Source organism: Phaenicophaeus curvirostris, unplaced genomic scaffold (assembly GCF_032191515.1).
Source record: "Phaenicophaeus curvirostris isolate KB17595 unplaced genomic scaffold, BPBGC_Pcur_1.0 scaffold_160, whole genome shotgun sequence".
Taxonomy (NCBI): domain Eukaryota; kingdom Metazoa; phylum Chordata; class Aves; order Cuculiformes; family Cuculidae; genus Phaenicophaeus; species Phaenicophaeus curvirostris.
Window position 1 is genome coordinate 284,709 of NW_027206780.1, and position 13,645 is coordinate 298,353.

The 13,645-nt window shown below is 42.1% G+C and overlaps 1 protein-coding gene across 1 annotated transcript in view; it reads right to left on the reverse strand.

Moving 5' to 3' along the window:
• Positions 1-13,645, reverse strand: part of ARMH3 (armadillo like helical domain containing 3) — a 127,364-nt gene that overhangs the window by 70,237 nt on the left and 43,482 nt on the right. The window contains exons 21-22 of the mRNA XM_069882508.1: positions 1,487-1,569; positions 842-968 (exon numbers count right to left, since the gene is read on the reverse strand). Of these exons, the coding sequence (XP_069738609.1) occupies positions 842-968; positions 1,487-1,569 (210 nt within the window). The remainder of the gene's footprint in view (positions 1-841; positions 969-1,486; positions 1,570-13,645) is intronic.

The window sequence follows — 13,645 nt, forward strand, 5'->3', positions numbered from 1 at the left end:
CCCCTTATACACTTATATTAATTCCTGTTGTTCACCAGGTGATCACACCAAGAAGAGAGCAGGGGGTGAAGGGAAGAAAAGCTCCTTCTAGAACAAACCAAACAAAGAACACAGCCATATTCTTTCCTTCACAGCTTCAAGCATGCAGAGACTGCACCAGTGCTGCTGCAGCTACCCTTGGCTCCTATATATACACTGCCTGATTATGCCTCCACGCATTCCTTGCTCTCCTTTGTTCCTCTCTTCCCTGCTGGGTGTCACTTGGTGGCATTCCAGCAAGCCTCTCTCTCTTTGAAGGATGGCAGCTTCTCCCTGTTTTGCCAGCAGGCACATTCTTCAGTCCAGTGATTCGTTTGTCATTGCAAGGAGGTTTATGTTGTGTTTTCTTGGTTTGTTTTGGCAATGAGTGCAGTAGATGTGATTTGTCTAGCACAGCAAGCTTCTTGTTATAAGTTTCTCAAATTCTTTTCCAAATCCTGGTTTGCTCTGACTGTTCCTCTGCGCTGGCTGGTTCTGCACCTCAGCTCCAACTTGAAACTCTCAAATGTGATAGATGCAAACTACATGAAGATGCATGAAATACCACATTCCTAGTTGTGCCAATAAATCTGTATTTCCAGTCACAGTAAGTGGCTGCTAGAGAGGCAGTGGGTCTGTTCCTTTTTTTCTTCACCAAGTAAAAAAATTTATCCCTTTCACAAGATCATCCCTCTCAATTCTTAATTTATCAAACATGTCCTACTACATAAAACATAGACAAAAACCACCTGACACAAACATCTCTCCACCATCATCCTCACTTCTAGACAGCAGTACTCCTGACCAGTCAGGAGGTACTCACCCATAGAATAAAGGTTGTCAAAATTCTGGTGCATCCGAATGATTTCATAATACAGCTCATCATAGCTACTGGGAGTGGGGAGAAAGGTGTCTCCATAAGTGATGAACATGTTGAACAGATTCACAACCTATACAAGGAAGTGAAAAGAAGTTACAGCAGGAATATTTACACAAAACCTGGTCTGCAACAGAAACAATACGAACTATGACCAAAACCTTAAAAGAAGTAACTCTCAGTCCCATTACGCAGTATTACGTTACTTCATTACTTTATCTATTATTTTCCTTATAGGACAGAAGTGACAGACAAGAAGCTTAAATATTTTGTACCTGGGGCCAGGAAAACAGGTTCCTATTATTTTGTATACAAAGGTCTACATAATAAGAAAAAGCATTACCAAATCTGGAATCAAACTAAGCCCTTTCTCACACAGACTTGTTCGCTTCAATAAGCGGATCCTAAAAGTGCGTCCAAGCACTGTCCTTTCCAAACAACTCGGAAAACCAACCACGACTATATTCCTCAGCCTTGTGGCATTGTTCTGATATCTCCTTACCAGGCCAGAAATCCTAGATTCTTTCCTCAGATTCATTCAAAATTAATTAGTTTATTTAAAATAAGAAGATTTGCTGTGTCTGTACTCACCATGAGAGCAAGGGTGAAGATGTTGTGCTTGGCCAGCAACACAGTCTCATTAGACATGAGGAACTTCAACAAGTTGATCAAAGCTGTGAGAAAATAATACGTATTTTTAAAACAAAACTAAAAACAAAGCCATCCTCAACAAGTCACCTAAATACAAATGCATTTTCATCACGTAGTATAAACTAACCCAAATGCCAGCTGCTCACCTCTCAGAAATATATTAATTCATATGGGATGTGGAATTGTGGCTAAAATACTGTGCTGGACAGGAAAGTAACAGCTATTTTACTATCCCACATTTGTTCTCCTTCACTGACTTCCCAATCAAATCTGCTCAGGCTCAAGGTAAATCTCTTGTTAGCTTAGTCAGTTCACAGGAGATTTTTCTGTCTGCCAGACCCTGAAGTGAGCCTTGGGCTCAGAGAATCCCACTGTCTCGTTTCTATTTCATATATCACCAACATGATGTATGTGCAGCCAGCCCCAAACTGTCACTCTTGTTGATACATGCAGTTAAAAAGAAGTAACAAAAAATAACAAAAACCATGGCACAGTTTTTCTGTAGCTCTATGTCAACGGTGCTGCAATGGTACAAGGCAGGATACGGTACTTTATTGTGTCAATTATCTAGGGCTGTGCAGTAAAGATTACAGATCTGGTTCACATTGTCTTAAGAAAACAACAAAAGCTCCTGCTGTAACCACCCAAAATCAGTTAGCAATAGTGGGAATTAACAAAAAGGTTGGCTAAAAGAGCTTTAATCAAACAGATTTTACAATACACAATTGTATTCTGTACAATTTAACAAAATGAAAAGTTCTTTATCTTGTTGTTTCTAGTTCTTGAAAATTTCAAAGAAGAAAGCTATTTTTTTCTGCATTACGGCTGCTCAGGGCTGAAAGCTGATGCCTGCCTGGAAGAGACTCTTAATGTATTCTCCGCTCTGAAGTCAGCAGATTTTAAGACTCAAAACATTGGAATTAGACGGTCTGCAAAGTCAAGCTGGAATGCTATACAGACATTTGAAAAAAAAGTTCTTAATCACCTACTAATTGGTAACTACATCTAACAGAGTAATGCCAGGCATTACCCAAATTTGTTACAGGTTCACTGAGAATTTATTAACCTGTTCTTACCCCTGTTACATGCCACCCAGTAATCTGCAAGACAACCAGTTTGGGAGAACCCCACAGCTAACAGAACAGACCATTAATCTCAGCCTAAAGGTACAAGCTATGAAATAGGAGTAGATAAAACACAGAGAACAGGAATGAAGGAAGGACAAAAATTAGATATCCTTCCCCTCCTCAGGATTACACAGTGTTCAGAAAAGGTAAAATCAAAAAAACCTACAGTAAAAAGACAGATGTGAAGAGACTGGCAAGATGTGGAATTAAACAAAATTGTCAGTCTCTCAATACAGTCTGGCAACTACCACCTTCTGATACTGGAAGTTCATCAGGAGTATCAGAAGTTTATATATGTCCCCTGAAAGGGAAGCCTACAGTCCCAGTGGGGGCATTTACTCATCACAGACAGAAGCTACTTCAGCTTAATCTACCAGCTAGCGGCTTGATGCTGAACTGCAAACCAGAAGGAATAAAGTTCTCTGCAAACTCCAGGCATGGAAGTAGTTTGTTTTTCAGAATTTACTCCAGGATTTCACAAGCAGCAGCAGAGCCTCTTCCTTCCAATGACAGCAGCCCACCTCACAAAGCAGGAACACTAACACCTCTTCAATCCAGCCACACAACTCCCCAGACCATCATCACTTCATCATCAGACTCAAACACCTGGGACCAAAAGCAGAGCCTGGATTCAACAATAATCCAGCTCTGGAAACACTCCTGACAGATATTTTTCTGTAAAACAGCCATTTCAAAACAAAGTAGCAGGTACAGATGGGCTCTCCATCAGAGCAGATATCCAGTTAAAAACTGGTTTCCAAGGTAACCAAGCTTCCACAGCAAAAAAGTACCGTCTCCTGCAGCCAGTGCTTTGGACTGAAGACAGCTGCCCTGCAGCTCAGTCACACAGCTTATTGTCCATTTCTCTATTTAATAGATACAAACATAGTTTACCTCTTTCCCAGCCGCACAAGTTCATGTCGCCACGCCTCGTGGCCAGGTGCTGCTGTTTAGCTACTGGCAGTTAGGACATCTGAAAGCTGAACAGCAATGCTCTGGATTTGCTATAAGAAGTGGCCCAAAGACTCTTGCTTCATCCCATTGCCTCTCACTCTCCCACCAGAATGCTGCTGAAAGGCCTTTGGCAGAGGTTGATTGCACAGCATGATGAGAAGTCACTGAACATCCAAACACAATGAACATGAAAGCTGCCCATAGTGAGGAGACACTGTTTTTTAAAGAACAAGCCTAACCATCTCTTTCTAGAGCACCAGCACTCACCAACTGACAGTGACAAATACCCTACAGTCACCCACTGCAGTATTTCTCAGATACCTCCCTGAAGCACTCATGCTACTCTATTTGCTGATAACACATGAAGGAGAACTGTTGCTCTACTCTACCCCAACAATAGCTCCTATGTTCATTCCAGCCATTGTGATGAATTTGCTCATGTTTAATTTCCCTGTTCCAGTTTGAAAGAAGACAAGAGATTACTGCTGCTCGAAATCAATCTTCATACCTGAATTGCACTGCATCATAGCCCACTTACAGACAATCGGCATTGTTCCTTCCCTAAGAACTAAGAAGGAGAGGGATGTGCTTCACATGAAGAAAAAAACTCAGTCCTGGGGTCAGAGCTGGTCAGAAGAGCTGATCTGCCAGGTTTACAGGCACTGTGTGCACTGCACAGGCAAATTTATGCCACTGCTTGGAAACCTCACACTCGTGACAAAGCTGCAGTGCTCCTAATTAGGATATACACTACATCAATGCTCCAAGAGCAACCGATCTTTATCCACACCAGCACATCCTGGAACAAGCCGCTGCTCAAGTGGCTTTAAGGAACAGGAACACTGTGGAAGATGAGGTGTTAAACCTATGGCTATCTGTGTTTCCACAGTTTGCTTATAAGGCAGACCTTGCACTGAAAATTAGGACAGCTATGCCCTGGAGTTTTCAGGATTAACGACTTCTAGATCCAGCTACGTATGCCCACTGCCTTTCAGTGATGATTACATGCACACAAAATAAGCCCTTAGAGCAAAGGTCCAACTGGCTGAATGCCCCCCCGCCCCTGAGCTCCAACGGGGCACTGCTGCTGCTACTCCTAAGTAACCTGAAGCCACACCAGATGTGTCACTTTTTCCCTGCTGCCATCAACTGTTTGCCTCTCATATCCCATCTGCAAGCTGCCCTCTTACACTAGCCAGGAAATTATCCATGGTTTTTTCCCATAGGAGGAGCAGTTCAATCTCTCAGCAGCACAGGCAGACAAAATTGTGGCCCTTGCTTGGGCTCAACCACATTATCCCAATTTTGCTTCAGGATTTAATAGCAATTGATGGTGTGGGCATGGGATCTATTTCAACATTAACTGGAAAAGAGCACCATTTTTGCAATAGCCTCCAGAATATTTTTTTTTTTCTAAAAATACCTGTCCTTGGCATCCCTTACCAGGACACAATACACCCACTACAGTGAGTCTTGAAACATCCATAATTTCACAATGCTATAGTGTCACTAGAACTTTGTTAGCAACAAAAGTAGGAGGCTATAACTGAACTAAACTGGCAGCCATCAGTATCTGCATGCAAGCTCCTCATTTTGTGAACCCAGCTAAGCACACTGGCTCTACTTCTTAAATCAACAAGAAGAGCATGCAGCCTTGAACATCTACATTTACAGCCTCAAAACCAAGTAGAAAAGCATATTGAGTGGACACTTAAATTAGACTTGAAGCCGTATGATTGGCTGTATGTGAAAGTGGTGTAAAGCATACAGGTTGGGTTTTAAGCAATTTTCTCCCCCAAGGATTATTATAGCCAGAGGATGAAAAGTAACATCATCAGCTTTTACAGATACCCTCCCTGCTTTTTAAACTGAAATAACTGCAGTGAAAGAGGCTCTCAGCTCCTCTGCCGCTCAGCCACTTTTGAGAACAGATGCTTTCCCTTATCAGCTCCCGTGGCCAGTTTGCTGAGGAGCAGCAGTACCCCTGCTCAGTTACTTGCTGCCTTTCTTCAAGCCAATCCTCTGTAAAGAGATTGTGGGCAGCCAGCACCTCTTCTTCTCTTCTACCAGGAAGGAGGTAATTCTTGTTGTGGACAGACACCCTGAACTCCCCTCCTTCCCCTGTTCCTCCTCCCATAGCAGACTCACCTTCCCTCCCTGTAAGCCTTGTTTTAAACAGAAGTAAATTCAGCCTCAGCACATTTGGGATTCACAAAGTTTTTGATCTATTTAGTGTCTTAGTGTTTACTGTTCGGATCCCATGTAATACAACAGGAGTGTGGGGGTAGGTTAGATAGAGAAAAGGGAAAAAAAACCCGAGTAGTACTATCCCTTGGGCAAGTCAGTATGTAGCACAGACTCTGCCAAGAGCATCATAAGGCTCTGATGTGTTATTGCACAACAGAGCAGAAGAGAACAGCCCTGGGACACACATCAATGAGAGCTTGGATGGGTTGCGCACAGTATGGAGGCCTCCGTCATTGCATCTGCTGTGCTAACCGGACAAAAATCTTCTAATGGTGCATATAATGGCCCTCAACAAAGGAGCAAGAGAGAAAAAGAGATGTGAGGGCTCCTCAGAAGCTGCAGTGTGACATCAATTAACAGGATCCTGTACTCTATTAAAATCGTCTGATTTCCTACTCTCCAACTTCCAGGGCACAGTAGGAAAAACAATGATTTTCCCATTCTCTGGAAGTTATCATTGTGCCAATAGGATATTCAGTGTCTTGCTTTCAGTCTTTCAACTCACAACCATCTTAGGATGATCCACACCCACATGTCACTACAGGGCAGCTGATAATGACATCTGGGCAATAATTCCTTGCTCCAGAGAAATCCTCTGTCTCTGAATGCTCCAGCAGCACAGTAACCATCTTGGAACTCTTACAGCCAGCCTCATCACATATATATATATATATATATGTTGAAGGCAAAGTCCATACCACACATAACAGAACATGGTGAGCCAGATCTGGTAAGGATTAGTGTACTGGATCGGAGCTAAGAAGAAATTGGATTACATTCCTTAGGATCCAGCACTTTGTGTGCTTTCAATTCCTCTTTCTGTGCTTCAGTTCCTCCAAGATGAAAGAGGAAACAGCACACGCTGTCTGCAGCAGCACTGGAAGTATAGACCGAGGAGAACAGCCCTGGCTGTACCTGGTCTGACCCAAGACCCACCTACACTCAGTATTCTGTCTCTAACTATTCAACATCAAATGTCTGTTGAAAAATAACAGGTCAAACAATGCTTTCTCATAGCGCTCTTCCAGATTACAAAATTCAGCATGATCCCCTTACACAAGAGAAGCCACAGCACAGTGTGGAAATAGCAGTCTCTCACAACATGACACCACCACAACCACGGACCAGTCCACCCTCCTATTCCAGACTGGAAGAGCTAAGCTAGGATAACCACATATCCCATTGTGCTGTCAGGAGGAGGAGAGATCCCAGAACAGAGTAATCACCTGTAATAAATACTATACCTGAAGAGAATTACAGAAGGGGGGAAGAAAAAGGCTCAGATACGAAACGCTGAGATGACCTGAGTGCTAAGAGGGTGCAGATCTGACCACATTCAGCATGGACAGACACTCAGTAGAACAGTGATCAAACCAAACTCAGCAGGAAATTACTATCTACAGACAGGGTTTGACAGAAAAGAACCAACAGTGGTAGTTTCAGGACAGAGCAGAAGGGATAGGAAGCATGTCTGAGAAATAGCTACATTGCTATTACAAACTAATGCACCAGAACCCCCTGAGGCACAAACTATCCCAGCATCCTTGGACAAGCGAACCAATTACTCAGGGACAGCGCCTGCAGCTTCCCGTCAATCAACCAAAACCCTAGAAAACAGGACTGTTGCACCATTGCTGCAGTCATAGGGAAACTAATAAAAGCTTCATCGACATCACTATTCAATATGCTTCAGGTCCTTCCTTCTGCTCTGATTAGGAGGGAGCACGCTGCTCATAGTTTTAACAATTCACCTGGCTGGACACTCCTCTAACCACGGCCACCGCTGCCTCCCTTCTTGCCGCTGCCGAATTCGCGCTCCTGGCCACCAAAGCTCCACGGCAGCCAGCAGTCAGCTACTGGCAGGCTCCCCATCGCCAGCATGTCAGCACTCTACAGCTGTTCCCTTTTCTCCCCATGACTCTTGGGGTATAAGCATGAAAGCAGCCTGTACTCTTAATGAGAAAAATCAGCTTGCCAGAGGACTGGAGCACCTGCTGGCATAACCCATTGCTCCCTGGATCAGTAGCACAGGCCACTTCACTTCCCATCTTTTACTTTCTTTATATAGTTCCCATTCCTGCTACTCACTGTTCCCACCTAACTGCAAGCCAACGGTGTGAAAATTGCAAGCTTAATGGAAATGCTGATTGCTGATGCCAGAGCAATGCTGCTTGATAGCAATCCAGCAAGCTGTGAGAAAGAAACCAAATTTTCCAACTTCAACTACAGCTCAGATGAACAATATGCTTTTAAAAAAAAAAAAAAAAAGAAAAAACAGCACACAGCCACAAGCTTCATTCCTCCTTAGAGGAAACAGAAGCATTGAGCTCAATTCTATTCTATCTGACAGTGCAGGTTCACATTGTTAATTAAATAGTAGTCTTGGGAGTTAAGGTTGTACATTTTTGCATGGGGTTTTAAAACAGAAAAGGAGGAGCATCTGGAGAAAGAGCAGAAACATTGTGTGAGATCATGGAAAGACAGCAAAGTAAAGGACCCAGGAGTGCTGCTTCTCGAAGACAAGAAAGGGGACAGGGATAAATCACTGCATTCTGAATGCTGCAACCCCTCCACACAGACAAAGAAACGTCTGTGAACAGCTCTGGCTGTAATATTTCCTTCATCAATGGGATTGCTTCCCAGGAGAAATTATCACACTATCTCCACTAGGTCACCATGACCTCCAAATTGTTAGGGATTCAGTCAAATTCTCCAGCATTAGCTAGCTTTATTTAAACAGTAATTTGCAGGACAGAGCAACATATTTGGACGAGATCTGCCATGCTGAGGCAGGATGACCAAAAGATTACTAGATTTCTGTTCCCTTAATGATTAAATTCCCTTTGAACTCATCTGACCAAGGCTCTCTTGACAAAGAATTCCTATCCTGATCTTACTGGGTGATAAATAACAGCCACAAATCTTGTATTAGTCTCTTCATCTCCATCAGCAACCAGGGCCAAACTCTTGATCTCCAGCATTAAAATACGTTAAAATAAAGTGAAGGTAACTAGAACTAAGAAACAGCACATCAGAAAATATTTAAGTAAAAGTAGATGCTTTCCAAATATGCCCCATGCAGGGAATTTAAAACATCCTCTTTTACAAGAAAGCAACTGAGTTTTTGCATTTCTTACACTGCCTTTTTCAGGAGATTTATACCAGTACACTGTACCAAATGGACGTGTGCTCTTACCACAGAAGTGGTTTAGCTTTGGTCAAAGGAGGTAACATGGAATGTCTAACACGAAACTGGACAACCAGTTAAGAATGTCAGCAGAAGACTACTGGCAGATGGGTGCAATCTGCCTTCTGAACTTCACGTCTTGTGCCTGTAAGTGAGCTTTGCAAGAAGGGGTTGGGGTTTTCTTTGGGGCAACATGGAGTGCTGCCAGAAGAACAAATCAAATAAATTGATTAATATAAACCCACAACATGCATCACAACTACAAACAGAATGCGTTTTATAAAACTATCTCTCCTTTTCAATCCTTTCCTAAATTCACTGAAACAGGTAACAGGACTAACAGTTGCTCTCCTGCACCAAGCTTTGTCCGTACCACATGTCCAACCAAGCACCAGCACTGGCTGCCAACTCCCACACCTATTCCACAGCACCCATCAGTTACAGCCTTTAGTTTGTGTGAGAAACTATGTTTTTTCCAATACATTTTTCAGAACTTCTCCAGCCATTCTGAAACTTCACTAAAGTCAACAAGCACCAGCGCTTGCGAGCCTGCTGGGTTTCCCACGAAACAGCTGCCCACTATTGCCTACTTTCTTTCAATTTCAAAGAAAGGAACAGAGATAAAGCTTGCTGGTCACATACCTGCAAATAAAGGTGAGGCAAGTTGCCACAGACAAAGACATTGCATAAAATGCAAGTTAATCATAATTTTGAAGCTGATTTACAGAGGCACTTAGAAATAAACACTAATCCCAAAACTTCAACTTAACCACGCAGGTTTTGGAATGCTACAGGACCTCACTGATTTTTGCAGTCCTAGAGCAGAGCATCTCTGCCCTCAGAATGCTAACAGAAATCCTGTGAAGTCTTGTCCATGTCCTTTGTGAAACAGAAAGAAGTAATAAACACAGCTGAAATGGTCAAAAGATCATTCTGAGAAGAAAATATCCTTTCGTCTTTCAAGCATACAACACACTAAGATGGACTGGGGAAAAAAGTACACAGGATACACACCTAAACCAGATGCTAGCTCTCATTCCTCAGTTTCCCACAATAAAGCATGGTCCCAAGAAGGCATTCAAATTAGAGAATAGGAGAAGAATATTTAGTTCTATTCCTGAGAGTTAAAAATGCTGAATAACCCCCTTTCTAGATCATGCAATGGTGTCTAACCCAATGTTTGAATCCAGTAACATCTCCCAGACTTCTACACTCAGGGCCTTCTACCCCTCCTAACACACTATCACCTCCAAATCATCTTAGGCTCTCCATCATCCCAAGCTGAGATCCTCTCCAGCTCCAAAGACCTGCCCACCCCATCAAATCAGAACTTCCATTCCTACTGCAGCTGCTCAGAAGCTCACATTTAACCAGCCTGGACACCGTTCTTGCCTCTTCCTCCCTCAGTTCCTGGTGCTCCCACAGAACTACCACTGGGAACTGCAGAGAGAGACCATCCTTCCCACTTCCAGACTCATTCCTCAATGAAGTAGTACTCTCTTTAAAACACCAGCATAACCCTGTATTCAAACAACCCACGAGATCCCGAATCTCCATCATGACATACAGCACATGGCTGGGAGCTCTCAGTCATGTGGAGATTCTGATGAGCAGCTTTGAAAAGTTGGGCCAGCCTCTGTCAAAAGGCACAGAGCAACGAGAGTGTAAACACCAGGTAAAAGCTGCATTAGGTAGAGTATGTTGACCTGCAGAGGTGTTAAAACTCTAGCATTTGTTCTATAGTTCTCTTCCCAGTTTACAAGCAGTGCAGTGAAGTCAGAAAGCATTTCTGCTGAAAGGTATTTGAAAGGTCAAGCCTCACATAATGCCTTATTTTTCTTCCCAAAACAGTAAGTCCAAATCGAAACCTTCACCAGAGACAAACAGACCTTCTTTGTACTCACCACAGATCTCATTTTATGAAAGCATTCTATGCTTAACACACAAACTCCTGTTCTTTCTGCCCTACCCCTACACATGACCTTTATTAATCTCTGAAGATGCGGTGCTGAAGACATCATTCTCATATATTTGCAACATCCTTCACAACTTAAAGACATTTCTTTCTTTGTTACTGTATTATAGAACTCCTTATTGATAGAAATTACCACAGCAGCTTTATCTACACCATCCCCTGAACCATGACTGCTTCCTCCAAACTCTTACGACTGTAGAAGCACGCAGAGGATACTGCTGTCAGATCTTGAACTTTGGGAGCATTTTCTAAAGCCACATAAGACATTCTGCAAGTTTGGAAGAAGGTCAAATTTTCAAACTTTAATTCTTTTCTCTAAAACATGTGTGTCATTAGCTAATGGCCAAGCAGCTCTATACCCTTTCAAACTCCAGTGGCACTTAGTGATCAGGCATTTTACCAATGAACTAGACTGTCTGATACACCAGTATACGAATCCTGCCTACACAAGAGCTGCAAGAACACAAGCTTCCCTTGCCAGGTAGCTGCTGTAGATGTGACAGTGACAGCTGGAGCAGAGATGAAGGGGAAACTTAACATCACCTGATTTCCAATCTGTTCAACGACACAAATCAGTGGGCTGAAGCAGACCTGATCAACAGCTGGAGAATCAGAAATGCTGTAAGTAACAAATACTATTAGTAACCAATATTTCAGCCACAGAAATAACAAAACAAAGTACAAGTGACTAAACAATACTACCTTAAACATGCACTGTATAAGGGCAAGTGTGTTATAGGGCAAGTGTGTTATACATACTGAAAGAAGAAGATGATGTCTTTCCCTCCCCAAAAAATATTGCTTCTTTATTTTAAAATACGTTCCACAGAGGAACCTTTCACTTCCTTAGTATTCACCCAAAAAGATTTTGAAAGCAGTATTACCCTCACGCTATAAACACAGCAACTGACAAAAAGATCTAAGGACTCCACAAAAAGGATAAAAGTATCTTCTGTCCACTAGCATTGCATAAGTGTGCTTTGATAATCCTAAACTAAAACCAGATAAAAATTAACTTCTTGAGAGCGTTACACATTTGAAGCATTTTCACTTTCACAGTGCATTCAGCATCTACCAAATTAACCAAGCTACAAGATAAGAAACAGTAGCCCTTATGTTACACTAACACAGAAACTGATCTTCCCTGCTTACTAATGGCAAAACTCATTTTTAATCCTACTTGGTATTCAGTTGCTCTAATAAATAGCTATTTCAGCATTATTCATTATTACATTTAAAGGTTTTTATGATCTGCCGTTTCCATTATAAGTCTGTATCAGAATTGCTTTTCTGTTTCTTTAAACATAGCTTTTGCTTAGAGCAAACCATAGCAACTGCAAAGAAGTTACCTGCACCCCGGAAGCTCAGAGTGAATTGCTCAAGCATTACTAATTTTGAGGTGGGAGGAGTTGAAGAAATGAGGTCTTTTTATATAAAAAGCTTATAAATGACTCATGAAAACTCTTTTGGCACAGCTTATACATGCTTGCCAACAACAACATATATAGCACCTTCCATTATTCAAGTGCTGTACAAACTAGTTCAGATTCAAGAATTAAAACCCAAACCTCACCTTTATGACCAGCAGAATCAACCTCACATTTTCACTCAACAACAAGCAGAACTTCATAAAAAAAATTGAGCATAACATGCTATTTCTGAGAGCAGGGAACTGGTTGTAACAAAGTAAAATTTCCTTGTCAGCTCTACAAAGTACCTTACACTTGACATTCAAGAAATCAGTGTTTAAAAATTACCAGGTACCTGGCATAACAGTCCAGAAGATTTTCCAGCTGACCAACAGGTCAACACAACCGTATGCATTTAGGGTTTCTGACCTTGACCAAAATCCCAGGCTACTCACCAGTAATGGTATACTGTCATGAAGAAAACCCTGGAGATTTTCTTCAGCACTCAAAGGGAAGAACCACAGATGATTGAATTGAGGCTATAATCTGCTGGAAAGCTCTATTAAAGAAACACCAGGATCAACAGGTGTCTCTGGACCTGAATGTCTGTCCCACCTATCAGCAACTGCGCTTGATAAGCATTTTCATAGGCTAATCAAATTATAACTGCTTGTCACTCTCCAGCAGTCCTCGTAGGATATTCCAGAATCCAGCTCCACTAGAGATCCAATATTTATTTTCACACTACTTTTAGCTAAAGCCAGCTTATATATACTATTTTTGCCACCTACAGATCTTTCTTTCTGTCAGTTCTGCTTCCAGCTCTCAAACTCCTGCATCATTCTCTGTCAGCTAAACATTCTTGGTCTTCTGGTCAGCACAGCTATAGATTTATACCGGATCAAGTGCCACAGTCCTGGCCTCTTGACTTAGTATGAAAGAATCAATCCAACAAGGAATCTAAGGCTGGAACACAACCAAGGACTCAGTAACAATACTGCTCTTCTTTGTGCTCAGATGTCAAAAAAGGAAGTCCAGGAGAAGTAAGACCACGCATAAGCAATGTACTATACAAATGACATATCCAAAAAAAATGAAGTATTACAGACTGTACGAACAGCCCAATACGTGTCCTGAGAGACGCCGAACACCCAGCTCCACTGCTTTTCTCTGCAATCACTGAAAACCAAAAGAGGAAAT